The sequence below is a fragment of the Rhinolophus sinicus genome, chromosome 17, assembly GCF_057876585.1.
Source record: "Rhinolophus sinicus isolate RSI-liver-muscle chromosome 17, RSI-T2T, whole genome shotgun sequence".
Taxonomy (NCBI): Eukaryota; Metazoa; Chordata; class Mammalia; order Chiroptera; family Rhinolophidae; genus Rhinolophus; species Rhinolophus sinicus.
This window is the reverse complement of record NC_142517.1, coordinates 158,461,480-158,488,401: the sequence shown is the minus strand read 5'-3', so window position 1 is coordinate 158,488,401 and position 26,922 is coordinate 158,461,480. Positions and strand designations below refer to the sequence as shown.

The following is a 26,922-nucleotide window of genomic DNA, read 5'->3' as shown; positions in this document are numbered from 1 at the left end:
AGGAACCTCTCAGAAAACTTTACTACTAAAATTTGTCAAAGATTGCACGCTTTTTCTTTCCTCTTATCTTTCTCTTGGAACAAGCATCTCATTCAGTCATCATTTACTGAGTGCCACAGTATATCATGTAATCGGCTCTGGGAATAGAAAATGGAATCTGGATGGGCTTCTTCTCTAGCAAGGGACCCATACAGGACATTACTATCCCATGTGATAGATCCCAGGATGATATAAGCATTTAGGTATCACTGGGACACAAGAGAGGCACCTAAACTAGCCTTGGAATTAAAATGACACATAGTGAGACCTAGCACGTAGTGGATGCTCACAGAAACAATCCTTGTGTGAATAAACCTAAAATGAAAGTAGGAATTGATGCATGTAGCATGATACCAAAAATTTTTTTGGTGAGGTGGGAGCACACAGTTTAAGAGAGAGAATAACAAAAGATGATGCTGAAAACAAGGCAAGGATCAAGTCAGGGAGGGTCTTAAGGGCCACATAAAGGAGTATGTACTGATTCTGAGGTCACTGGGAAGCCTTTGAAGCCTTTTTAGATTTGAGTTTCAGAAAAGTCATCTTGGCTTGTGTATGGGCGATAGATAGGAAGAAGCAACACTGAAAATCAGGAGACCAATTTGTCAGTTCAAGTAATCTCAGCCAAAGATGCTGGTGGTCTGGGAGAGAGTAATGGCAGTGGAGAAAAATACAAGGAGATAAATTCAAAAAGTATTTGGTTTAAGAGTCAGCATTGGGACGATAGGGTGGATGGTGATATTCAAAGATATAGAAAACACAGCAATAAAGACTATTTTTGTTAGATATAAGTGATGGTTCCAATTTATGATATTGAGTTTGACATGCCAGAAGGCAGTTTGGAGACTGGTTTGGGCTGGAGGTATAAATTTGGGTATTGTCAGCATAGATATGCTACTTGATGCCTTGAGAGTGTATTGGATTACCAGTTATGTATCGAGTACCTGATATTGAGGTACTGTGTTGGATACTGAAGATACCATGCTGAATAAAACAGAATGGGGCCCAGGAGGGAAATCATCAGGAAGAGCAGTATATAAAGGTCAGGAAGAAGGAAAGTCCACAAAGGAGTTTAAGGAAAAATTGCCAGAAATGGAAACCGAAAGAGTAAGATGCTACTGAAGTGAAAAGAAGAGACTGTTTCTGGAAGGGGGAAGTCAACGATACTTACTGCTTCCACGAAGTTAAATAAGGTGAGAACTGGAGAGTTCTTAGGGGTATTGGCTTTAGCAATAAGGAAGACATTGTTTGCGACGGCAAAAACACTCTTAGTAGAACGGTAGAGAAAGCTTGCTTGGGGTGGTTTGAAATGTGAAAAGACGATGAGGTAGAAGGGACAGAGCACAGAAAACTCTTTCAATAAAACTTATTGTAAAAATAAGGAGAGATGATACTATCTGGAGAGGATTAGGAATCAGGCCATGGAAAGTTGTCTTCCTGACTCTCCCTAACCTCCCAAGACTGGGGGAGTTGAGAAGGCTGATGGAAAGGAACTATTGGAGACGGGTATGTCCAAGATACAGGAAAGAGGAATAATCAAGAGCAGCATCTGTGAGATGTGGGATGGGTTGGGAATTGGAGCACATAATGAAGAATTGGCCTGTCCCATTGCACATATGATTTTCGTAGGGAGGTGGTTGTGCTGACTCCTATTTCCTCTGTGAGATAAGAGACAAGATTATCTACTGAGAGTGGGTGGTGAGGATGGCGATGCGAAGAGAATGGAGATTTAGATCACCTTCTGGTGAGAACAAGGACTGCTGAGCAGAAAAGCAGGAAGATTCGATGAGCAGCATAGAAGCAGCTCAGCTCAGGCTGGAGACCATGGGCACCTCTATGTCACATGTGAAAATGAATGCTGCCATAGGTGTTTAGTTTTAGGACTCAGAAAAAAAGAAAAAGCTATCAGACAAAGCAATGAAGACGGTAGGGGTCTGTGGTGTAATGACAGCCAAGGGCTGTGGTTACAAGATCAGCTGGATGGTAGAGGAGGACTATGGACTCTTCAGCCTCCCAGAGAAGCTGCTAGTGAGGGAAGGAAGAGGAAATTCACCACTTAGCTGCCCATGCTTTTTATTTCATTATTGCTTGCTACCCATAAGGAATAGCTTCTAATGTGGGCTTCGATTGCCTACAATAGGTCCTGGTGCGTAGCATTTTAACACACTGTGGTCTCACCTCCTCGGAAGCTGTCTCATTATTGAATACTTGTTATGGTCATTTCAAACTGTGAAGATTGACATGTGAAGAAATAACAGCCGTGTAAAATCTTGCTAATAATGAATTTAACTTATTCAACTAATAGTTTCGTGAGATGAAATGGTAGCATTACTTGCAATGCCAATATTCTTCTTTTTTTTTTTTTTAATAATATTTTGGGTTGTAGTGGTGCTGCCTGCATTTCCTTAACGGGATTCCATCTTTTAAAGAAGATATCGATGATTTCAAAGATTTCCAATCTGTGGCACATACCGCCAGAGGTATGCTGCAAGATAGTCTACATGGGTGCAGGCAGAAAAAAATTTGATTTTCTGCTTGTACTTGAATATTGCTTGGGTTCATTTTTGCCTAAAGCTTACTCTTATTTAATATAGGAATCGACATGGGTGCACATTGACAGTTATGGATTCTGAAGTGTCCTGGAAGGTGAGTGGGAACTTGAAAACATGAAAAGCTCACATGAGCCTTCACACAGGTCTCCACTTTCCACATCCTGAGACACATGGCCATTGGCGTGTGTCTCGGTCATGAGGATTTACAGATTTACTATGTAGCTTTAATTAGGTGAATACACACAAAATGCACAAATCTCTTAAACAGATTTCTGCCAAAAAGCTGTAGTTTGATGTTAAGACTAACAATGTAAGCATAAGGAAAGCACGAGAAAATGTTGGAGCTGAAGCTTTCTCCTGCTTCAGTTATGAGTGTGTCATCACCCAGGTGAAAAGGCAAAAACTGGGATGGTCTAGGGACATCTGACAAGACAGTGACCAAAAAATTTAAAATTACCAAGGAGACTATTAGAAATATGAATTTATATTTACTAGGGTTAAGGCTGAATCTTGCCCCAAGTTTATATTTTGCCTGGATTTGACACTTGATGATTATATAAAGATATGATGTTTAAGTAATCACTTGAAATATGATTTCATCTTTATCTCATCCATCAAACATGTCTACTTTTTTGTGTTTTATGATGTTCATGACATATCGGTATAATATATAAAGTACTACATATTATATAATATATATATGTGTGTGTGTACATATACATATTTTTACTTATTTAGGGTATGAGCTGAGAGATGTTTAATAGGGTTCTCTATCAAAAAATATCAACACTACTGGTCTAATTTGTCACCTGTCAATAAATACCTTTTAAAAATACATGTGGACCAGGAATGGTTTAGAATCCCTTCTAGAACCTGCTCTACCATGGCTGTGCAGAGACCCCACATAGCAAGGTAATCAGCCAGTTCTCATGTTTATAGCAAAGGGCAGGGAGCCATAGTCTCCAAGCCATATGCACCCAGCCGGCCGTGACAGGTTACCTTCTGCTTCTCCTTCTCAGTCAGGGTTTGCTTGGTGCTTTCTACAAGATGGAAAAGTGCTTCGTGCTTCTTGGTACTCACCATTAATTTCTTTTTGGCCTAGAGTAAAAAAAATACCAAAAATAAATAAATAAATAAAAGCGATCAGAATATAATATCAAGAGACAAACTCCTCTGTTCTAAAACAAGTTAATGTTCCTGTGCTAGCCTGAATGATTGTGTATTTTCAGTTCGTCATTTCTGCCCTCCCCTCAAAATCTGCCTAACTATCACAGCGGCTAACATTTTTCCCAGAGAACCACTGTATATTTTTTCATTATATTGGATAGACTCAAGAGGGTTATACACTTTGCTAAATCATTGATGGACTGCAAGCTTCCAAAATATTATTCTAGCTAACATAATGGAAGAGAATGGCTTTACCACAGAAAAAATATCATAACAAACATGGAAGACTGCCTGCATCATTCCTTTAAGTCAACCTGGGGCACAACTGAGGCTGTTTTAAGATGCTCTCTTAAAACTTACAGCCAAGGGGAGATTGGTCCCTAATGCCCAGGGTTGAGATCTGGGCATTTACCTGGCATCTGGTGGCATGCCCTGCATTTGTGGGAAGTCGGTAAGGTGGGGGAAGTTGGGAAGGAAGAAGCATTCAAAGTTCTCCTACTCTGTTGATGCCTCAAACCTCGGAGTGAGTTATGATTCAGGCAATCGTTTTCTACACAATTCCAAGTTGGCAGGAGACGATGCTTCAGAGACAAAATAAACAGAATTTGGTTTGAGTTGGATTCAGCCTGTTTCAAACGGGGTTGATTGAAAGACTGTTGGGTTCTTCACCTCAAGGTCGCAAGAAGTGTAAAACCAGACAAATGAAGAGAAAAGCTCAGGTCTCTCTTTCCTTAGGAATCAAAGGCAAAGCCTTCTGAATGTCTCTAAATATATGAAGCCTCTACAAAAGGAAATTCAAGAACGAGAAGCTCCTAGACCCTCTTCTTCAGTTGGTCATAGAGCCACAGATAAATGAGAGCGTGAGGTAAGAGCTAGGCTCCTTTAAGGCTTTTCATCTGTGTCTCCAAAACAGACTGTACTTCACTACTGACATGCTGAATCCTTTGAACTGTAATTGGAGTGAAAATTATTATAGCGCAAGAATTTTATGTTCTCTAATTTTTCTGTCACTCTTCATAAAAAGTCAAATCATTTTATTTGGAAAAAATTAGTTGGTGGAAACTGGGAAATAAAAGATGCTTTTTGTTTTTGAAAGTAATCACAGCTGCTGAGCATGGTTTCTATCTTTTGGTCCATTATATTGAATTTCCTATGAAAGCTTAATATTTAGAGAATGGATTTTTAAAAACAAATTCTGTTTAAGAAAGCTTATAAAATCAAGAGCAAAACTAAGAACAAATGACTGGTTATTGTATATGAGACTTTTAAATATTTATTATAAATGTGATTCTTCTGAGTATCCTTTTATCAGTACTATTATCTGGGGTACAGAAATTCATTTATCTCAAATATTTATGATTAATGTCTTTAATTTCATGGAGTCTTCAGTTTCAGCTGAAACTTCAGTGGCAACACTAGGGGTTGAGATGGGGCCGCCTGTTGCTGAGAGCATCTCTGGTTATTTGGCACTGGTGGCTGTCTACCTGAGGAAGTTCTCTTCAGAGACTGACACTTAGGAGATGAAAAAGGAGAATTGCAACTTTTGGAGCACAACTTCTCTCAAAGAGGATCGTTCGGTTTTCTTGGCAGATTCCCTCTCTAGTCCATTCAAAATTAATTCCTTCTCAACTGGATTGTTCTTGAATAACCTTCTATACATATATATTGGTTCCATCTGTTATTCTCTCCACTTAAGAACCTTCAATGACATGCTCTAAATTCTCACACCAGATCATACTCCTCTGCTTAGGATTCATTTGCTATTTCCTGCACATATGCTATCTCTCAACTGAATTTAAAATTACTTGGAAACAAGAACTATGTCTTAGTATATACAGTGTGGTGCACAAGAAGGGAACTGTACATACTTGTGGAATCAATACATGCATTTCCTTTTATATATCGCTACCCACCCCTCACTTTTCTCCTCTCACTAATGAGACAAAGATCACAAATCCTTCTATAAATGATAAAACCAAAACTCAGATAGCATTTGTCACTTGCTCTAAGTTACAAATTGCACAAAGAGGCAGTCAGCATAGTGTCATTGTTAAAACAGTGACCCTGGAGCCCAAAGACTTGTAACACTTGGTTCAGTCATTAACCAGCGTTGTAACCTTAGGCAAATTATTTGCCTTTCTGTGTCTTAGTTTCCCCACCCATCTTTAAAACGGAACAATGCAAGGTCACATACCACACTGGGTTATTGTGATGATTAAATATGAACTATAGAACACTTGGCATGCAAAAAAAGCAATGGAAGTGTTGGCTATAAATAACTGTATTTAGAGTCCTGCTCTTTGATTGAGTTGAAAGATAACTCGGGTGAGAAAGCATTTTCCTCTTCAGTTCGAAGTTAGAAATACTAACACTGAAACACCCTATCCCATTTGTGCAAAAGCAAAAAAATTCAATTCTAAAAACTGAGTTTACACAAAAGATATTTGTGTTACTTGCCTTAATTTGTTGATTCCAGTTGTTAATACAGAGATTTGCTGTCTTTTCAACTTCGTTATCAAGCTATTGAAGAGAAAAATAGAAAAAAAAATATTTCCTGTCTTTTTGCTGAGTCACAGTTCTGGCTTATTAAGTGTAGCACAATCACTATCACAATTCATAGAAATTGCAAAATCCTATAGGGGACATATGTCGTGAGTAAAGTAGCCAAACTATCTTTTCCCCGTCAAAAATCTCTTGACAGAGTTTAGCCTGAATGCATTTGGTAAAATAGTTATTTCTAATATATAACTATGTAAAAACAACATAAATATGTACAATCTGTGTGGAGAAGGATCTTGCATGGTTTGGTATCATTTCCAGCCCCATTACTTCCTCTTCAGCATCATTCCATGTGGCCCAAACTTTAGGACCATGGGAATCAGTAACAGTCCTAGTAGCAGTCCTAGCAATACTAAGTGTTTCATTGCTCCTGAAGTGAATGTTGTTTTAATTTCAAAGAGATTGAATTCTTAATCAAAATTAACTCTTTTTTTCCTACTTTAAACAGCTAAGGGGATAGTAATAGTAATGATGAAACTGAATCTAGGCAACCTCCCTTCTCCCCAAGAAGGTCAGATTTAATTTAGGGTAGAACCTAATTTCCTGGATCATTGACCTTTATCCTGACCCACAGATCAGCCATTATTCAACCACTCTGATATCTAGCAACACTATACTTTAATTTTTCCAGCTGATTAAATTTGGAATATATGCTTTATTGTAACAAATAGAATGAAAAAAATTTATGTTCTATGCCACTTTTTACTCTATATATGTGGTTGAAATGTGGAACACATTCACTGTTTTGAAAAAAAATTCTAATCTTTTATCTTTTGTGTGAAAGTGGGTCACATGGTGGGGGGTGCAGCGGGGAGGGGCAATACTGAAAAAAAGATTATGAATTGGAGCAGCAATTTGGGGAGATCATGACATTAATTATATAAGGCACTGTGATAATGATCATAGCGCTGTGACTAATTTATGGTAAGTACTAAGGAAATGCTAGTAATTATCATATTATAATGCGGTATGAGAAATATTAATTGATGAAATATAAATTTGTGTTTGGTTTTTATTAAGTTGGTTTGCAAAGGCAGATAATTATATTGTTTTCTAGTAATTACTGTAAATTTCTTCCATCACCCTCGCCCTGAGTAAAACATCTATTCTGGTAAAAACACACATATGTCTATACAAATAATTCCATTTCCTTATTTAGGTTAAGTAACTTTGAATACAATTTTTTTGGTCTTCTTTCTCTTTCATCAGGGCTTTTACAAATCCGCTCATCCTCCTCACTTACTCCCTTCAGGAACTGCTTTATTTGGCTGTGGTCACTTGCCACTCCCCTTAGCCACAGCCCCTTCCCTTCACAAGGACCACCTATTACTGCCTCAGAACTTCTTCCCTGCACCTGGCCTTGAAAGAGTGGCCCCACCCAACCAGAGCTAAGTAGCATTTATTAAACACCCCTTTATGTAACCTGAAAAAATATTTTAAAGGGCTTAACGTGACACAAATAAAAAGAAAAAAGAACACAAATGAAACTGTTCTGGCAGGAAAGATACACAAAATGACTATAGAATATACTATGCAAAACGACCAGGTGTCTTCACAAGAACTGTTTATTTTTCTTCAGTTTGAAGCCTACCTGAGGATTATACCTATTATTGCCTTTACCTAATCCCAAGCTGATAAGCACAATGAAGCATTTCTTTTTTAAAAATGTGTTTATAATTTTTCCATTTACAAAAATAATATCTATTCATTGAAAAACAATGAAAATACAAAAATAAATACAAAAAATAAAATAAAAATAACCTCTAATTCCACTATCTAGAGGTAATTCTTATTAACATTCTGGAGAGGCTCTTCCAGGTTGTTTTCTATGCATATATACACATATTTGTTTTACAAAATTGAGGTTATATTGTTAGATTTATTTTCATCCTGCTTTTTTATTTAACACTATATAGTGGGAAAAAAATCCCATGTCATTAAATTCTTCTGTAATAAGATTTTTAATGGTTGCATAGTATTCCATTGCTTGAATTTATCATAATTTATTTTTGGATGATGAAGAATTTTCCAGTCTTTCACTATTACAAATAATGCCTTACCAAACATCCTTGTACATACATATTGGGGTTTGTTTTTATTTTTATGATAAATTCTTGAAGCATAGTATCATTTTTAGATTATTTTTGTTTCTTGGGCCAAAGACAGAAATCTTCCTTAAACAGAGAAAAAAAAGATTTTGACTCACTGATTTTCTCTTCTTCTCATGTATACTCAGGACTTGATGAGTTGGTTTTATTGCTTCCAACTCAATTGCTTTGCCAAGTTTTCTGGAAATAGAACATAAGAGACACACAACTATAGTATTAGAATTTATGTCTACTTTCCAAATTATTTTGAGGGGAAATAAAATGCTGGGTTCTGGCATATCTATCCAGGACAAGTTTGAAGTGGAGTATTCATGGCACACCCACTTTAAATACACAACTCCCTTTGGGGTGAGAGCAAGGCTGGGGTGGGAGTACTCACTGATGCAGTTCTGCTGCAGATTTCATGCCTTCCGAGACCCAGGACCAGGCACTGATGACACAGCTGGAGGCAAAAACAAAGGGGGCACAAAGGTGTGTCATTTTCCCGGTAAAGTCTGAGAAAGAAAACATCACCTCTGATTCATTGTATTCAGTAATGGCACTCACATTCCTAATCTCATTTTAATTTATCTGTAGGATTAAATGCTGCAAACATATTTATGTGCACTATCGTCATTACAGAAACTGCTTTTTTCCAGTCAGTTTTTATTTTGATTTAAATTTTCCAATTTACATCTGTAGAAAATCAGGGAAACACAGTAGCCGAGGGTGAGAAGGCATTTAGAACAGGCAGGGGACAGCATGCTAGGGGCAGGAGGCCCGTGGGGCAGCCTCTCCAGGCTTCTCATCTCACAGATAGTAAACCGAGGCTCAGAGAAGTTACATGACAGGATTTGGGAGCCCTGGTGGCGTCCTGCGTGCTGCTCTTGGGGTTGGGGTCTGGCTCCTGTTCCCTGCTGGCTTGTAGGGCAGCAGCACAGATATTTTATGGTCTTGTGAGCAGTATCTCAGTTTAACAAAACGATGGCACTGCCCTGTCCCTAGCAGCACACACGGAGGATTAGGGAGTGTGAGGTCATTCCCTCCCACGGAAGGGGCATAGCTCACAGCAGCCTTCAAAAGTCCAAACAATAAACCTAATTGCATCAGTAACCTGAAGGGCAGAGCTCTATGTAGACCTTGATGGAGGGGGAGCAGACAGATTGGTGTTCCTACTAAAATCAGGGTGGTGCAGAGGTCTTGCCTTCACGTGACTTAGGGTACACCCTGCTGTCAGAGAATGGGAGAGCTAGACCAAAGGATGCCAGGGGTTCTGCATATTCAAAGCCAGGCACAAAACCAGGACCAGAGAGTACCTACTGTATGCTTCCAATTACAGAAAATTCCAGAAAAGACAAAACGAATCGATGAATTGACAGCAGCAGATCAGTGGTGGCTTGTGACTGGGTGGAGGAAGGATTGCAAACAGACATGAGGAATCTTGTGTGATGAAAATGTCTCTGTGTAGATTTTGGTGGTGGCTACATAGTGTATACGACTCGTGCACATGTCAAAATCGATCAAACCATGTGCTTAAAGTGGGTGCATATTATTGCATGAAAATTAAAACTCAATTGAGTTAATTTTTTAAAAAGGAAGTCAGGGCACACTTTTGGGAATGGAACCTGACATTTGCCCATCAGAGGACCTGGATATTAGAGCAGGAAGCCCGGGGTGCTGTCTTCAAAGAGGTCTGTCTGAATCCGTATGCTCCCCTTTGCTTCCTGTGTGACCTTGAAAGAATCACTTGATGTCTCTGACCCTCACTTAATTGGTATCTTAAAATATAAATAATTTGGATTATCTAAGCACCTAACACAGATTTTGGTATAGATAAAAGTTTATTTAATGTTTATTATTAAATATCTGTGCTAATCTTGGTTAACCAAGCATTCTGGACATGCCAACTCTCTGGGGGCACCATGCTGGACAGCAGGGTTGCAACCCAATAAGACACCCTCCACACCCCTATATCTCTCATTATTTAGGAGGTAATTATAATTAAAGTCATAATGAACACTTATGGGGCTTTGGTTCTATCTCCGGTAGACACACTTCTTGTATCATCTGATTTAATCCTCACAGGAATTATATGAGCTAGGTTTTATTTCCATTTTAAATAGACACTGAGAGGTAAGATAAATTGTCCTAATTCAGTTACCTGGTAAGTGGTGAAGCTAGAATTTAAATCCGGGCATTATAAATAAAGTCTATACTCGGCCACTGTGATCTACTGGTTCCTTTGTCGTGTACTAAAATAGTATCCTAAAAATCAAGCTAAAAGTCAGAGCAATTTCAAAGTCAATATTTGCTGTTACAGATGAAGCCTAAGGAGCAACAGCCTAAGGAGGAAGCCTTCCTTTCTTCTGTTCCTCTCTCTTTCACCATCAAAAGAGGCCTTTGCAATGGCACTGTCAGTTTAGGGTGACACATGCAAGCATTAGTCAAGAATCTTCATAACAAATTATCACTAATGGACCATTTTTAGATCAACATCTTTCATCTCTGCTCCCAAAGAAGGAATCGACTTCATTCTGAAATGTACTGAGGAAAATGTGAACCAACATTTTTTCAGCACCCAATATGCTAATCTCTTTACATACATTTTTCTCATTTAATATACACCCCTCCCCCCCCCCCACACACACACATACGTACACACAGTGGAGCTCATATCATTACTTCATCTAACAGTGGAGGAAATCAAGGCACAGAGAAGCTGGGTTACTTGTTGAAGGTCATAGAGTTGAGATAAAGCAGGATTCACATTTCTTGGCTCCAAGATCTTCCAACTTAACACTATTTCCCAAGTTAACTATCACCACTGAGGCCTATTAGGAACATGGGCTTAGGAGGCATAGAGACATGGAATGAGTCCAGATCTACAACTCATTATCTCTGTGATTGTGGCAAGTGTCTTCAATTCTTCAAGCCTCAAGATCTTGTCTGTAAAAGGGACAACAATATGACTTCTCAAAGGTTGTGAAGATTAAATCGAAGTATCTATCAAAGCATTTAACACAATGCGTGGCACGTCGTAAGGGCAGGTCAGGAAGCCATGTTTGACATTCTATACCTACCACACTTGGAAGGGGTAGCTGGAATTGAACACATCAGGTTTTATTATTTTGAAGAATTATTTTGCCTGCCTCTTCCTATACTTACTTTTTCTTTGTGCTCTGTAGTGCTTTGGTCAACTTGATTGCCAGTTTCTGAAGTCCTTTGGCATAGCTAAACTCCAAGTTTGCCCTGTTAGCAAAGAGATAGTTAGGATGCGCTGGCCAGAAATCAAGCAACCCCCCACCCCCTCGTCACCATCACCACTACACACACAGAAGGAGGACTCAGGCTGACAATACAATGTCTACATAAAGAGAAGAGTATGTGTTTACTATAAGAATCCTCTTTTCCTTAGGCATAATCTTTAAGGGTACCTAGGAGAATCCTACAAAGGGAGTTTTTTTTTTTTATTTGACCTCTTTGTACACCAGTGTTATGGGCTGAATTGTGTCTCCCTCTGACCCCCAAAGATGTTGAAGTCCTAACCCCTAGAGTCTGCGAATGTGGACCTATTTCAAAATAGGGTCTTTGCGGATGACCAAGTTAAGATGTGGTCGTCAGGGTGGGTCTGAACCCAGTATGGCTGTGTCCTTATAAAAAGGGGAAATTTGAACATGGAGACAAACACAGGTAGAGCACCATGCGAAGACGAAGGCAAAGATTGGGATAATGCATCTACAAGCAAAGGAGTGTCGAAGACTGCCAGCAGAGCACTAGAAGCTAGGAGAGAGGCCTGGAACAGATTCTCTGCCACTGCCCTCAGAGAAAATCAACCTGGCCAATATCCTGCTCTCAGACTTCCAGCCTCCATAACTACAAGACAATAAATTTCTGTTGTTTAAGCCACCCGGTCTGTGGTACCTTGTTATGACAGCCTTAGCAACTAATCTAAGTAGGGAACAGAAAAGTGTCCTACATATCCTGGGACATTAGTACTATCAGATTAGCTCTAGGTTATAATAGCTGGCAATAAAGTAATAAATTACGATACAGTTAAGCAAGCAGTAGCTTTCTAATGGGAAGGTGTTGGGGTGGCCAACACCAGATTTAGAAAATGAATATCCGTTACTTTCTATGCAGGACAGGACTCAGCGGGGAATCTGGGCGTACCCCCCAAAAGACAACTTCTTGGTTCTGTTAGATAGATTGAATCACCCTCATCTTAACCTGGTTTTACTGTGTCCTACTTACAGGCCCACCTACAAATAAAATAAAGACGCATTTTTATTCATCTCCTCCCTTTTCACTAATGATAATAAAAGCATAGAAAATCAAGTTCAACTTGTATTGTTTTCCATCTTAATACAGACTAGAGAGTTTTTGTTGAATATTTTTCAGTTTTTTAATTTTATTTTTACTATAAAATATCTTTAGAATTATTTATCACTTCATTTCATTTGCAACACAGTCCCAGAACTCTCCAGCAGCTAACTTCATACCTGCATTTTTTAACGAAAATTAGACTCAGTGTTATAGAACAAACAGGGACAGAGAGCTCTCTTTTGTAAAATGGAATCCAGAGGTCATGGGTTATTGATCTACTGCTAAATTTCTATTTATTTTTTCCTGTTAGTGCACTTGTGCTGTAATTTATTTTTATTACTTTCTGAAAGAAAAGAAGACCATTGTAGGATGCATGTTAAGGCCGAGGTATAGAAAACACCCGTTTGGTATCAGACCTTACCCAAGTATGAGGACATGTTAATGCAAGTATTTTAGAATAATGAAGCTGTTAAATACATATCTTATTGCATTTTAAAATTGATTTCTCTGCTCTAAGAACATGTTCTGATTGATGGAAAGAGAGAGAGCGTGCTAGTCAGGAGCAATCTGGGAGAGACCACCACCCATGGTGAACTTGGATGCTCGAGAATCCTAAGACACCTCTGCCATTCAGTGGGGGTGGCTTTAGGCAACATTAAACTGGAGTAATTAAACCTACATCAGGGGGTTTTATGATGATTAAAATGTAGTAATGACCCAAGCATAGGAGGGGCTCTAAGAGTGGAACGATTGCTACTGACCGGCATGATCTGACCCCTGGGTCCCTCTCCTATTTTCCCTCCTACAAGTCATTCCCTTGCTTGCTGTACTCTTGCTTAGTGGTCAAATATCATCCTGCCTCAGGGCCTTTGCACTTGCTGTGGCCTCTGCTGTGTACTCCTTCTGCTACAGAACCATATGGCATTCTCCTTCATGTAAACACCAACAGGACTTGTTCACACGTCACCACCTCAGAGGCTACCTGATCTAAAAGAGCCTCCTTGTCACTATCCTCTTACAGGTTTATTTATGACCTAGAATGTATCACTATCTTGCATCATATATTTTTTCAGTATACCTCTATGAACACCCCTCAAATGTAAGCTCTGTGAGCATCAAGAATTTGTTTTGTTCATTGCTATATCGCTAGGCCTAGAATAGTGGTGGGCACATAATAGGTGTGTATATCTTGAATGATTGTATGAATGAACTTTCCATCAGATCTTGGTTAGAATTTTTAACTGATGTCTGCTATAAAACTATTCTCATTTCACCACTTTTGAAAACTTGAAACTGCAACTATTTAGATGTATTCCCACAAGGTTGAGCTGTACTCAGCCCTGATGTCAGAGTATACAGCTTTCTAGCACTTGGAATAGCTAGGCTCATAAACCTTTTCTTAGGCCATTGCTAACCAGATAGTTTGTTAGGACTTTCCTTCCCAGCAGTCCATTCTTTCTTGGCTGCAGCACATAAAACATTAAATATAATGAAGCATTTGCAGTGCTCAGCTCAGAGCTAGGCATCAAAAAAGTTCTTAATAAATACTATTTATTCTACTATTACTAGTATTACATATCCAAAAGGATCTCTAAACATTCAGAACACCCTGAACATATAGCGGTAGCAAGGTGTGTGTGTGTGTGTGTGTGTGTGTGTGTGTGTGTGTGCGCGCGCGCATGTGTGTGCATGTGTGGCAGAGAATCCACAGTTTGCTCATCTAGCAGCTTCAGAACAATTCAGAATGGTTTCTAACAGGAAAGGTTAATGCTGCCAGGCACAGCCTCTTCCGCAGAGTTCAGTTTCACTTGTGGAATGTTCTTGCAGGCTGTACAAGGTGTCCTAGAGGCTAAGCAGAAACAGAAAGGACAACCCAGAAGGAAGTGCAACTTTCCTTTAAACCCTTCACTTAATCAGATTTACCTGGGGGAAAAAGTTGGGATTTGGTGACAAGAAAGAGAGTGGGTCCTGCTCACTCATGAGCTATTGCTCTCCTGTTTTGAGCCTGGCCATCTTTACTCCTGAGCCCCAGTATTTCTGCTGGCTTTGGCTTGAGCATGGTAAGAAGAAACTAACCAAAAGAGATTTACTACCACACAGCATTTCTTGCTCTGAAAGGTTTCTCTTTATATATAAGTACCTTAGAAATCTGCAGCAGGGCAGATTGGTATTTTACAAATTAGTATAGAGTTGAAAAATTCCAAAATTTGTGATATGTTGCTGACACTTGACCTGTGTTCTGCCTCTACACAAAAAAGTGACATCCAACATTTATTGGTCACTTCAATGTGCAGGCACTATTCTAAGTGTTTTAGGTGTATTTCCTGCTTTAATCTGTGTTAACTCCTATCAGGTAGGCACACTTACTCTACCCATTTCATGGAGGGGGACAGAAAGGCACAGAGAGTTTAGTTGTAACTTGCCTGAGGCCACCCATGAGGTCACCAGAGCTGGGATTCAAATCCCGGCAGTCTGGCTGGAGAACCTGCCTGCTTAGCCACTCCAGTGTCCTGCCTCTGAAACTGTGGGGAAGAGGCTGGAGATGGAGAGTTGCGGGGGAAGTCAAAAGTAAATACTTTTATAAATTGATGCCGCCTCTCACTTTGTCTTTAATTGCAGTGTTCTGAATCACCACAGCTCCTGGCAGCTTAGCAGCCTACACGGAATATACAGCAACCTAAGCACATACAGAATGATCTTCCCAGGCCTCTTCCAAAACCATCAGTGCTGTTGTAAGGCGTGTTCCCACGTGGGGAGAAGGAGGTATTTAAGGTCTGGAAAGTGGAAAGGGAGAGGGATGTAATATCCACTGTCACTAACATAGCCCTCTGAGGCTCACTGAGTTGGACATGGCCTCTTGGAACATTATTGTATCTTTTGTCGCTCCACCTTCAATGTAGTGGTGACTCTAAAGGTTTTTAAAACCAACATTGAAATTCAGCAAGCGTAGCAGGAAGCAATCATCAACTCTTGCATTTTCAATCCTAATGACCATTTCAGAATCCTCAGCAGATTACCCTCAAGTCAGAAGGAAACAAAATGAAACAGGGTTGGGAGGATGGGTGCAGGTACATGGGGAGTGGAACACTGTCGCTGGGCTCCCTTTCTGGCAAGTTTGCCTACAAATGAAACGTTCCCAGGCCTCTGGCCCTGAATGGCCTTTATCTTAACAGAGCTTAATGGCTAAATTCCTCCCCAGAGAAAATTGTTCTAAGAAGTCATGTTCCAACTGGCAAGCACAGAGCGAGCTGTCTTTTATAAGTCAGAATGTTTGTAAATTAGAACAAACACTGCCATTTGGCTCATCTGTGCTTATGGTCTAATAAAGTAGTATGTTTATATACCTTTGCAGAATTCTGGCCAAACAGAAATGAACTGCTTTGGTGTTTTTCCAAGGCAGAGGTGGCAATGTGCATCCTTTACCCCCACACTAGTTTCTTCTCAGTCCTTTGAAGGGAGCTGCTGTATCGTGGTTTCCAGCCTAACAGTCACCACTTGCAAAGGGAGTGAAGAGAGGCAGAGCTAATCTCAAATTGAGACCTTGAGAATTTTCACATTTTTATTAAAATAATCAGAAACATGCTTGTAAGAACATTGTGCTTAGTGTTCTAACCCTAAAGCTACCAAAGCTAATAGGAATTGCGATTCCTCCTCTAAGCAATTGTCCTGGCACATGTGAAACGGATGATGTATGTATCTTTTAATGGGTAACCCAATCTCAGAATATTCCAGTGAGTCTTATAGATCCTGGGCTAGGGAAATGGCCTGTTCTGACCTTTAACCCGTTTACATTCTGATTTCCTCTCAGTCTGTGGAGGCAGGTCAATACATTTTCATTAGTAATAGTGAAGACCAACCAAGAAATCAAAGACCAACATTTGATTTAGAATTTAAAATAAATTATACTCTTGAAAGTAAGGAAAGATGGAAAATATGTGGTATCAAATTCAATATTTTAGGCAGAACACAAATTAAACTGTAAGAATATTAGTGACCATGTGATCAATTTGAGAGTATCCTGCTCTAATAAATTAAGATTCTAAAAAGTGGTAAAAAAAAAAAAATGTAGCTGGCCTCTGTGTACAGGAATTAGTTAAAATGGAGCTAAGTCTCTCTCAAGCTTGAAAAGAGCAGGTGACAGAGTCCTTCCCCTTCATTTTGAATTCAGAAGGAATTTTAGTAATTTGAAAATCTTTGTTGGTAATATCAACCCTGTCTCTGGTCTCCTACTTTCCACCAGCAACAGCTTCTGTTTGGGGTCTGGTAGGCTGAAATTTTCCACCCAAGCTTTATCAGTTTGCCTTTTGAAAAACAGTCATAACCTCATCTTACAAACAGGCTATTTTTAAAAGTTAGTTCTTAACAATTTGAAAGACATTTTTCACATGGAAGCTCTGTTATTTGAGGGTCTGGGTTCTCTGGCTAACCCACAGCACCTACTTCATCGTTACAGATTGCCTTAATTCTGGTTCCTGAGAGTAGTATAAGAAGTGTTACAGGAGGATGAGACCAGGAGGACACCCTTCTTGGGTGTCCAGGCTGGGTGTCCCACTCAATCACTGCTCACGTCTAGCCAAGGGAATGCACAACTATGGTAGCTCTAGAACTTCAGGTCCTCTGTGTCTGCTAATTCCTGGACTGAGTGAGTTTTTGAAAAAGGAGGGAGGTGATTGTCGTGGGGAAAGTCAGGTGAAATGGACAAGAAGAGTGGTTTTCAAAACTTTTTAGCTGGAAGACAAAATTTTATACAGAATCCCACCATATCTTATAAATACTATGTTCTAATTAAATGGGAGTGAGGTGGGAGCTGAGCCCTGCCCATTTAATCATGTCTCCCCCTGAAGTGTCTCCTGAGGTTCCCTACAGACGCCTGTGTTACCAGGCTGGAAACCACTGGGCTTGACCCGCTGATGTCCCTTCCCTGTGACGTCCCTATTAAGGGAGCTAGACCAGGACCCTCCGGGCATGTTGGGACTCCCACAGCAGTGCCCCAAACTGCCTGCCCACTTGGAAGATGCCCTTTCATGGAGCCTAGGTTGGGCTGGGTAGCAATCCATATCCCCATCTGTAAATTAGTAACAGATGAGAATACGTTTGTACTGCATTGGGTGGTGAGCATTAAAGTAAAAGAGACTAAATATAGGACACATCTGTTCTGACTGAATCTGAGTTGTTCCAAAATTTGTGCCTGAGAAGCAGCAAGTCGAAAGAACACTCCACGTGGCTGAGTGCAGGACATAGGTTTATTGAGACTCACTGACCGGGGACAGCCTATGGTGACGGCCCACCGGATGTGTAGTGGTCCGCACTCAGGCGGAGAAGAAACAAGGTTATAGACCAGGGGTGCCAAAAAAACATACAAGTGGCCACTTTGGTCAACGTTGCTCAAGCAGTAGTTCGCTATAATCAGAAGTGTCTAGACACTGATGGTAACCACTTTGAACACCTCTTGTAATTGCAGAAGTCAAACATGACTTGTATTCATCCTTTGTTATTAGTATATATTGAGTATTACACTTTGTAATGCAGTTTTCCTTTGTTAAAATGTGTATACTTTTTTTGGCACCCTCTGTAGATACAGCAAAACAAAGAGCATTCCGTGGGAGAAATCATCTGGCAGACCCTGCAGGCCCGCTCTCCTGCACACAGTGTCCCAAGGAGTCGGGAGACCTTGGTGCTGGCCAGCATTTAGAACTGACTGTCTGATAAGCGGCGTTCCCATGGAGTTGGGAGACCTTGACTGCCTGCCAACTCATCTGCCTGTAGGCCAGATCCCTGCAGCATTTAACACAGTGACTGATCTATGTATTGTGCTGGATAAATGGCCTCTTCTGTAATTTTATTACTCTTTTCTAGTTTTTGTTTAAAATAATACTCTGTCTACTATGTAAGTACATTTCTTTGACACACTCATTTATTGCTCTTCAGAAACAGCCTAACTTGAACTTCTTAAAAGCTATGAATGCCTGAAGCCACAGTCACTCATACATTAATGCCTTCATGCACTCAGAGAACGTCTATTGAATGCCTACTCTGTGCCAGGCTCTGTGTTAGTCACATGGTATAGAAAAGACCCTCAAGGAGTTCAGCTTGGGGGGTGGGGGTGGGAGACAGACAAGTGAACAGAGAATAACAATATAGGGCAGTAAGCTTACCTGTAGCACAGGTAAGCACTAGCTCTACACAGCTCTGAGGAGCATTTTTTGAGTCTGGGGAGTGGAGCCAAGGAAGTCCCACCAGAATGAGATGACTGAATCTTGAATGCATTGACTGGAGCCTGCAGTGAAGGTGTAGAAGTGTCTACCAGGGAGAAGACACAGTCTGCACAGATGCAGGGGTCCATGATGAGGCGTAGGAGTTGGTGGGAAGGGTGGCTGGGACCCACAGTGGGGGCGGTGACTGCAAGTGGTTCAGTAAGATGGAGAGGGGCAGTGGTCATGGTGAGCTAGAGACAAGCTTAATATGAAGGCAGGGCCCAGATCTCTTTAATAAAATGTTATGAGGGCTGAATTCTATACTACAGGTCATGGGAGACTCTGAAGAGTCTTATACTGGGCCATCGCCACAGAGCCCAAGATGCATTAGAGACAGGAAAAGGGCGCTAGCCAATTCCCTAGTTGAGTCAACTTGGCTTGGATTAGAGAAAGGAGAGCCTCTGAGCCAGAGTGCAAGACTTGAGGGTTGAGAGTGGTTTCGATTTCTGCCTTTACTTGGCCCCTCAGCCAGGTGCTTCTGTGCAGTGTACAAATGGCAAAGCTGCAAGACAGGACCCCTCCACAGAAAAATGGTTTAAGAGATGTTTGCCAGAACAATGGTAGAGGCTATAAAATGAAAAGAAAGCTATAGGTATAAGAGGTGCTTAGAAGAGAGAAAATATGATGACTTGGACATGAATTGAGATAGAAGAAATCTCTATGGGTGGCTCCCAGGTACTGGGCTTGATTGGGTGGGTAGTGGTCCCAGTCATTATGGTAAAAAATCCAGGAGTACCAGCTTTGGGTAAAAGCCGATAAACTCTGTTTGGGATAGGGTGGCTTTGTGGTTCCACGGGGCACTCAGGTGGAAATATGGTTTGAAGTACAGATAAGATATATTGCCTAGTAATATACATGTGGGAGTCATCAATATGCAAAACAGAGCAGCAGCTGTGGTAGTTAAGATCACCCAGGCTATGGGAAGAGTAGAAAAAGTGAGGATTTATCACATATTTCATTTCAATAATTTATTCCTTTGTTGACAGAATCTGCAATGGATCATGGATAGAACAATGACCACCTACTCTTTTTTCTTTGTTCTTTTCTTCTTTTTTTTAGTGTCCAGAGCAGTGGTACTTGCCATTTGAAAACCTGATCTTAAGTTTCCTTACAGAGGAACAATTGATTTTCCATCAAAGCCTGTTTAAACATTAGCTATGAGGGAGCAGAGAACCGAATACTCATAGTTTCTGGGAATGTACCTTTGTCTTTTAATATCTGATTTGTAATTGTGTTAAAGTGAACCTCATGCCTTTGGCGTTAGGCATCTTAGGAGATGGTGTGTGTCTTAGGCTAAATCTGAGCTGCTGCTCTAATAAAGGAAACTGAAGCAACTAATTGGATAAAAGAAGCTAAGCATGACCAAGAATGGCAGAATTTCCAGGAAAAATGATGTTTCGATAAGAACTGCACGTTTCTCTCACCACAGATTAGGACAAATAAAAGCAGGCAGCTGAGCTTGGAAATGAAACAGTCTCTGAGCTCGCAGCTTGTGCTGCTGTGTCTTGTAGCTACATGCTAATACGGAACTCTTGAGCAGAGCCACATTCCAAGGACAGTAAAGACTTCGTTCTAATAATGTAGGTGTAATCGTAAGAAAATAAACTCAACCATCTTCCATTTATTTATGCATTCATTCAATCTACAAGTTTTTGCTGGATGGATTTTATGTGGCAGGTACTCTTAATTCAAAAAAGCCCTATATGCTCCCTCAGTGTATCTTTCATCACGCTAGCCACTGGATTTGCCTTTGTGATTTTATATGTCATAACCCTCAGTAGAAATGCCTCCTATATGTTTTCCAAGAGTACCGCTTTATTTGTCTATACTCTAGGTGACAGCATAGTTTCTTTTAAAGAGTACTGGCTTTCCAGGTATTTTCTTATACAAGGGACAGGTATCATTGATTCAGATGTAATAAGCCCATTTATGAGGAAAATAAGCCCAGCACACTCATGTCTGGATAGCTGGTGAGAAATAGCTTTTTATCTTTTGTATGTTTAGGGAAAGAATTACTGAATCCACAGAATGGGGAAAATAAAGGCATGTGTAATACCAGCTGTGTCGTGACCATTCATCCTTTTGATATGGTTATTATGTCAACTCAGTTCAAATACTGTAGGAAGAGGTCACTCGGAGGGGGGAAAGAAAGGACCTAACCCTGGCAAGTGAAGTAGCCTCTATCCTTGCCAGCTGACATGTAGGAATATCATCTAACAACCCACAATGTGCCACATATTAATAGATTAATAGAGAATTTGTGTCCCTCACAAAATAGTTCTCTGAAAATACCGACTCAGTATGGACAAGCATCCTTTAGTTAACAAGATCAAACTGCGGAGCAAAGGGAGGAAAACTTAAAGCTCAAGCGTGAGGAGACATTGCCAAGTGCACACTTATCAGGAATGAATATAAAGCAACTCAAAAATGACATCTTGATTAAGGGGAAATGACTTAGTTGTACAAGGTAAGCTTTACAATATGTTCAGGAAATCATCTATTGCATACACGACCTAATATCTAGTATACGTTTCTTGGTCTAGGTAAAACACTAGCTCCCCTTTTCGTATTTGTGCTATGCAGTTTTTATCCCACAGATGTGCACATAATTTTCCAACCCAGAAGTATTCTTTAGATTTTCAAATTCTAAATTCTGCTCCACAAGGAGGTAAAACCATGAAGGGAGATATCTTTAGCTACCCCAGAGTTTCTCCTTCATTGGAGCTTGTTTGCCTCTTTGGAACATGTGGGTGGAGGGTTTTGCACATGAATAGGTCTGGGGACAGATGGAAGCCTTAGGAAGCAACTTCAAGAGAGACACAGGTAAGAAAGAAAATTCTTTCTGTATGGAAAGTAGACATATCTGTGGCAGGTGGAGGTGAACAGTGACCTGGACAAGGCAGTTTGGGAGCAGTGACTCCCCCAAATTTATTCAGTTCATTGGTGAGTCTGTTTGCCAGGCCTTATTTATCACCTGTCTTCTGACTTTACAGCTCTCTACTGGACACTAATTTTGAACACAGGGGCACCAAACAATCAAGACCCAGATGACTAATAATGTGCACAGATTCTTCCTGATATGCAAGAGGGAGATGCTTTCTAATCTGGGTAGTGGTTTGAATCTGTGTCATAGTCAATTGGTCTTATTTTAAATAATTTCCTTTGAGACTGGTAGAAATACTTTCTTATAGAAGAAATTTTCTCCCAGAACTGTCCTCCCTGTTCCTTTCATAAAATCAAAGCAACTTGGCTATTAAGATAGAAGTAACTTCTTATTCTGAAATGTTTTTGTTCTTGACTTTATTTAACAAACTTGGTTATTCTCTTTATAAAAGCCTGGGTGAGCTCTCCTATATCTTCCCTTGGTTCTTTCAGTGGTCCTAAGAAAGCCAGTGTTCTCCTTTGTTCTTGACCTACTAATGCAGGATGCAATCGGCCTATGTGTCTTTGTTCTTATTGCATACATGCAATATTATAAATTTGAAATGGGTTACCTTAAAAGAATAAACAATCCCTTTTGAAAGTCTCCTTAGAGTTATTTATTACAGAGCTATCTAAACGTAGGGAAATGGCCTAAAGATCCTTCATGGCCAAATTCAGTCTTTGGGTTCTCTAATTTTAAGCAGAAATTTTTGTTAACTTTTTGACTGAGTGAGTTAAATATGCTCATTTCAGCATCGTGAACAGATTTACACATGACCACATCTGGTATTAAGAAAAGATGATACTGAAAATGGTGACTTTTCTTTCATCCATTCAATCATTCATCAGATATTTGCTGTAGAAGTCAAAAGGCCAGGCTCTAAGAACTTAGCCTGTCCTCGTAGGGGAGACAGATAAATCACTAATAGTTGCCATCAGTGTGAGAAGTACAACAATGGCAAATACTTTGGGGGAAAATGGCGGGCCCCAGGAGGGGGGTGATAAACTCAGTCGGAAGAAAAAGAAGAGACTTTGAACCTTTCCAAGCAGAATTACTTCCTGCTGTTTCCTGATTTTTATGGTACCCAATGATAAGTGTGCAAGAGAGAAGAATCACTCTTCAAACCCATCTCTTAAGTACCAAAATATAACACTGCATTCTGGAAAGTAGGACAGCTTGTAATCACTCTTCCAGCCATATCACTGGCTGCAACTAAAAACGAACTGCTTATTGCAAACACACATTTTGTACCTTTGCTGAAGAATGGATGTGACCTGCTTGCAGAAATTCTCTCCATTTTGAGAAAACTCCTTTAGGTTCTTGTACACTTGATTGTACTGCAAGAGAAAAGATGCACAGAAGGCTTATGAACACTTCCAAAGACAGAAGTGTCGTAAATTCAGAATACTGCTGTAATGATGACTGTCATTGTAAATGATCATGCAGCTATGGGACGTACACCTTTGGATGAGTTCTTAAAATAAAGATGAAGTCTCTGCTGCCTGGATATGAAAGATCCTGGAGAACTTTTCAAAAATAAAGCCTCTCTATCTGTTTCTCCCCTAAGCCAAATGCAAACAATTCATTGGTCGGGTGTACCGGGATTCTGGCTTCCTGTCACTCCTACTGTTCCCAGGAAGGTTAAGAGTAATCAAGAGTAATCATTTTGTGTCTCCCCCACAAATTCCCAAATAATATTCCCAGGCCTCATAACAAACCGTGAACCATTAAAGTGTTTCTTGGCTGAGGTAATAAAAATGTAACTGAATTAACTTGTTAATAAAATTTGTCCTAGTCCCCTCTAAATCTCATTTAACTCTAGAAATAAGAATGTTCTAATGAGCTGAACATTTTGATTGAACCAAACCTTTACAAATTTATAAATAAAACTTTGAATTTAGCCTGCAGACACCAGAATTCTAATAGAAAGCTTTTGTCATTTGATTTAGAACTCCACCATGTCATCCTGAAAATTTTACTTGGAAAGGTAGACATTGATGGCAATAGGTTTTTAAATGCCCAAATGGAGAGGATGAATGTCAGCTGATTCTCTCTCTTTTTTGACACAGAGTAGGTGGTTTAGGCAACAGAACAGTCTCAAATACACTCTCTCATAGTTTCTCTCTACATTCGCTCATAGTTTATCATATCTGGAAAATAGGACAGCCAATTGCATTTTTCAAAATGAGATTTTACCCAAGAGGATGAAAATTTTGTGGAGATTGAGTGCCGTGCTGTGACTCTGCTCATACAACGAGCCAGCCCCTTCTAGCCCTCAGTCGTCTCCAGCAGGCAGTTGGGCACCATGTTGAGAAGGGAAAGGGGAAGGAAACTCACAATTGCTGAGTGCCTATTATGCAACAGGCACGTTCATATACGAGAATAGAGGACATAGGGCCACAGAGGAGGAAGGCAGCTAAAACTTAACACAGAAGCCATGGCAGGGTGTAGTAGGTACGCAGTCCTAGCAAATAGTTTCATTGACACTGCCTGGGCCACAAGGACAGCGGTCAGGGAGCAAAGCTCTGTATAAGAAGGAAGACACCTGAACGAGCCAGGAGCAGGGTGTGGACAGTGAGCGGCAGAGGCAGCTGCCACAACTGCTCTGCACCATGGACTGTGGCCCAGGATGGCCAGAGCTTCCAGTTTGTTCAACAAGGCAGAAGTAAGGACTGGCATCGGAAAGGTGATTTTAAAAACATTGGAGCAAACCATTCACAAATTGTAAAACTCTCTGCAGAGCAAATAAGACAACCCTGTGCTATAGTCCAGATGTGGGCTCTGTCATGAAGAAATGATTCTCCTCTGAGAGTCAGGAGAGCAAAATCACTATTTGGCAGCCAGGTTTTCTTGTTTTTATTTCCATAAAAATGACTTGTCATTTATGAATCATATGATACCATAAGGATTCCTTTCTTCCCTTACAGGTACAATAGGGAACAATTTTAAAATTGTTTAGCTTTTTTGTTTACTCCTCTGTTAACTAAATGTTTTCACTAAATTCCTCCACGCCTTGTATTTTCTACCCATAGCACCAAATAATATCCCACAAAACACACCTAAGTATCATGAGAAGAAAAAAAATAAGTGTTTATGAGGACACACGCTCCTTGTGAAGTCATTTCTCAGCCTCTCTCACCCTGACATATAACCATGTGACTAATATTTTCCAAGAAGGTATGGGCAAAACTTGTGTGTGGGGTTTCAATGAAGGTCTCTGCCTCCTCTTTCCTGACACCTGGACTTAGAAATGATGTTTGATGCCAGAAGGGGGTCTTGACGGTGCATTCCATGAGCTAAGATCGTAGAGCAGAACGAGAAAAAGAGCCTGGGTCCCTGATGGCCCTGGAGGCCACAACACAAGCTCTGAACTCTCCACTTTTGGACTTATGTGCAAGAGAATTACAATGATAGGGTTGTTTTTGAACCACTCATTTTAGGTTCTTAAAATATGCAGCCTAATATAATTCTAACTCATATACAGTCTTTTAAGTTTTTATTTTAAATTATGAAACATTTTTATATTTCATAAAATAATGATACAGAAAGTAATGACACACATTATGTACCCACTATCTAAAGTATAGAGATATTAAAACTTTGCTTCTGCTCTCTCTTTAGACAATTACTTTTTCCTTTTCATAATTTCTTTGGCTATGCTTGGACATTTATTCTTCCACATGAACATATCTAATTACATTTTTTTAAAAAAATTCCTGTTGGAATTCTAATTGGAATTACATTGCATATATATATAATTCAGGGAAAATCGACTTTTTGGCGTTTAGAGCTTCCATCCAAGGACATAGTAAGTCTTTTCATTTGTTCAAATCTTATTTTATGTTCAATTAAATTTTATGATTTTCTTTATAGGTCCCGTAGCTTTCTTATTTGTTTTATTTAGAAATATGTCATAGTACTAAGCTGGGTATTTTTTATGTAATGTCCTATCTGCTTCTCTCTTCAGCCCACAGCAAAGCAGAAACAAAGATTTCCAAATTACCGGGGGCCATGTGCAAGAAAGAAGGATTTAGACACATGCTTGCAGAATGAATGAGTTTTTCTGGTCTCCAACATGGCAAGGCCAGGGCTAGGGCTGGGTGTAAGACAAAGCATAGATGGACTTGGAGGGACTAGGAGCATTTGGAGGAGTGAGAAAAACCTCCCATCTGAAGAACAAAGGGAGAACTAAGAGAGAGGGAAGGGACTCTGAGATGAGCTATTCCAAGGACGGCCCCCACCAGCTAACCATCACCTGAGGACAATCTGCATCCTACAGTCCTGGGGCCGGACTAGGAGGCCTCAGATACCACGTGTGAGGATAGGGGCCTGCAGGGGAAACCTTGCCTCTAACCAAAGTGACAATGAACAGAACCAGGTGAGATATTTTCTACGTGCTGGGCTACAGGTGCTGCTGCATTTCCCAAACTTATCAAGCCATTAGAACTCTTCAAGACACATTTTAAAATCCTGTCTCTAAAGGACTAGTTTTCGGAGGCCAGACAGCCCTGCAAGTTTATAAACCAGTGATTTAAAACTCAGTTGTCTTTAGGGGGGAGTAGGAGAGCCTGTGGTAAAGGGGAGAGTGTCTGTCTTTCCTGAAGGCATTCACATTCAAGTTTTTTTAAAAAAGAGGTTTCTCAAACAAAACGAATCTTATGGCTTCAATTGACCCTGAAGCTGCCAGTTTTAGATTTTGGAAGATGATTTCCTGTTATTTAATAGACTAGTATTTTCTATCTTTTTTCACATCATGGCACATCTACAAAATATTTGTCCTGGGACAGTGTGATAAATGGACAAAATGGTTCCAAACAGAGGGAACTGGCCAATGAGCTCTGTCCCCCAGCCACACCCTACCAATATGAGGGCTGAGGGGAGTCGTGTCTTAGATACACCCATTCCCCAAACTCCAGTGTGCTCAGATACACACAAGCGAGGAAGCTCTTCAATATATCACATTGTTAATTTAGTGATCGGATAAGAACAGGATGTTCTGCTTATGACAGCCATGGGGAGAA

At 40.1% G+C, this 26,922-nt stretch overlaps 1 protein-coding gene across 3 annotated transcripts in view; it reads right to left on the bottom strand.

The window, feature by feature from the left end:
• NOSTRIN (nitric oxide synthase trafficking) overlaps positions 1–26,922 on the bottom strand; it is a 52,334-nt gene that overhangs the window by 19,784 nt on the left and 5,628 nt on the right. For 2 of the 3 annotated variants that reach the window (XM_019727368.3, XM_019727369.3), the window contains exons 2-7: positions 23,153–23,238; positions 11,567–11,650; positions 8,802–8,864; positions 8,521–8,602; positions 6,213–6,275; positions 3,588–3,686 (exon numbers count right to left, since the gene is read on the bottom strand). In XM_019727368.3, the coding sequence (XP_019582927.3) occupies positions 3,588–3,686; positions 6,213–6,275; positions 8,521–8,602; positions 8,802–8,864; positions 11,567–11,650; positions 23,153–23,238 (477 nt within the window). The remainder of the gene's footprint in view (positions 1–3,587; positions 3,687–6,212; positions 6,276–8,520; positions 8,603–8,801; positions 8,865–11,566; positions 11,651–23,152; positions 23,239–26,922) is intronic. The other variant, XM_019727370.3, reaches the window with a different exon arrangement.